The sequence below is a fragment of the Orycteropus afer genome, unplaced genomic scaffold (assembly GCF_000298275.1).
Source record: "Orycteropus afer afer isolate SDZICR_OR568_19922 unplaced genomic scaffold, OryAfe1.0 scaffold00125, whole genome shotgun sequence".
Lineage (NCBI taxonomy): Eukaryota > Metazoa > Chordata > Mammalia > Tubulidentata > Orycteropodidae > Orycteropus > Orycteropus afer.
The window spans coordinates 8,693,390-8,694,819 of NW_006921712.1; the positions used below are offsets into that span (position 1 = coordinate 8,693,390).

At 34.8% G+C, this 1,430-nt stretch overlaps 1 protein-coding gene across 1 annotated transcript in view; it reads right to left on the reverse strand.

The window, feature by feature from the left end:
• Positions 1-1,430, reverse strand: part of CSMD1 (CUB and Sushi multiple domains 1) — a 972,765-nt gene that overhangs the window by 563,316 nt on the left and 408,019 nt on the right. Inside the window, exon 14 of the mRNA XM_007944438.2 lies at positions 1,232-1,401. Coding sequence (XP_007942629.2) covers positions 1,232-1,401 — 170 coding nt within the window. The remainder of the gene's footprint in view (positions 1-1,231; positions 1,402-1,430) is intronic.

Consider the following 1,430-nt stretch of genomic DNA (forward strand, 5'->3'; position numbering starts at 1 on the left):
AAACCAGTCCATTTTAGCTCACTGATGCCTAGGATATTGATCTTTATGTGTCCTGTTTCATTTTTGACAACTTCTAATTTTTCTAAATTCATACTTCATACCTTCCACATTCTGATTATTAACAAATGTTTGCAGCTGTTTCTTCCCATTTTGAATTGTGCCCCATCAGCCAATAAAGATCCTGAAAGCTTTACTCCATCTATGTAATTAAGGTCAACTCTATTTTGAGGACAAAGCTCTTCTCCATTCATATTTTGAGTGCCTTCTAACCTGAGGGGCTCATCTTCCAGCACTATATCAGACAACGTTTAATGGCTCTTCATAAAGTTTTCCAGTAATATATCGGGAGTGCTTCACTCCTATACATAATGTTTTAGTAATCAATTCTTTCAGAAGTGGATTACTCTGCCTTTCTTTCCAGTCTATCTTAGTCCAGAAGTTCCACTGAAACCTGCCCACCGTGGGGTGACCCTGCTGGTATTTGACATACTGTTGGTATAGCATTTAGCCTCATATCAACACACAAGCCACCACAGTACAACAAATTGACAGACAAGTGGTGGTTTATTCTTTAAATATATAGAGTAATAATGAAAGGAGCTGTTTTGAGGGATCCACAATTTTTAATAATTACTATTATGTGCTAAGCATAGTTTTAGAAATAATAACATGTATAATTTTATTTAATGTTCACAACAACCCAAAGTGGCAGGTACTTTTGCATGTTTTCACACATGAGGAAGCTAAGTCTGAAACTTTTTAAATTATTTACCAAAGGTACACTACCAGTAAATGCTACATGTTTAGATACAAGATTTTAGAGTAATTTATTTCAAAGTCCATATATATTCCCATAGTAAGTTATACTACATTCTACCTTTTCAATCCAATTGGATAAATAAAAATAAATTTCATGTATATAAATATATATTAGTATCTTTGTCTGGAGATATAAACACATGCACCTATAAAGGAAGAGAGCGAGAGCTCTGGTTGCATAGTGGGTAAGGCATTTGACTGCTAACCAGATGGCTGGTGGTTCAAAAACCCACCAGCTGCTCCATGAGAGGAAGATGAGGCAATCTACTTCTATAAATATTTACAACCTGGGAAACTTAATGGGGGTCATTATGAGTGAGAATCAATTCAATAGCAGTGCGTTTATATCTATGTATGTGTTATATTCAATGAGAAGAAAAGATAGATCCATGTTAAACAACTTTATTTTTACCTTTAGAATATCTCCTTCAAACAGCTGAAAGCTTCGGGCTCTGAGGTGGATCCCCTTGCCAGCTTCTGTTTCTATTTTATAGATACACTCATGGTTATTATCATAATTTGATGGGAAATTTGGAGACAGTAATGTTCCTTCATTTCCTTTGACACTTGCTCCACATTCAGCTAAAATAAATAGGACATTAAAAAAAAAA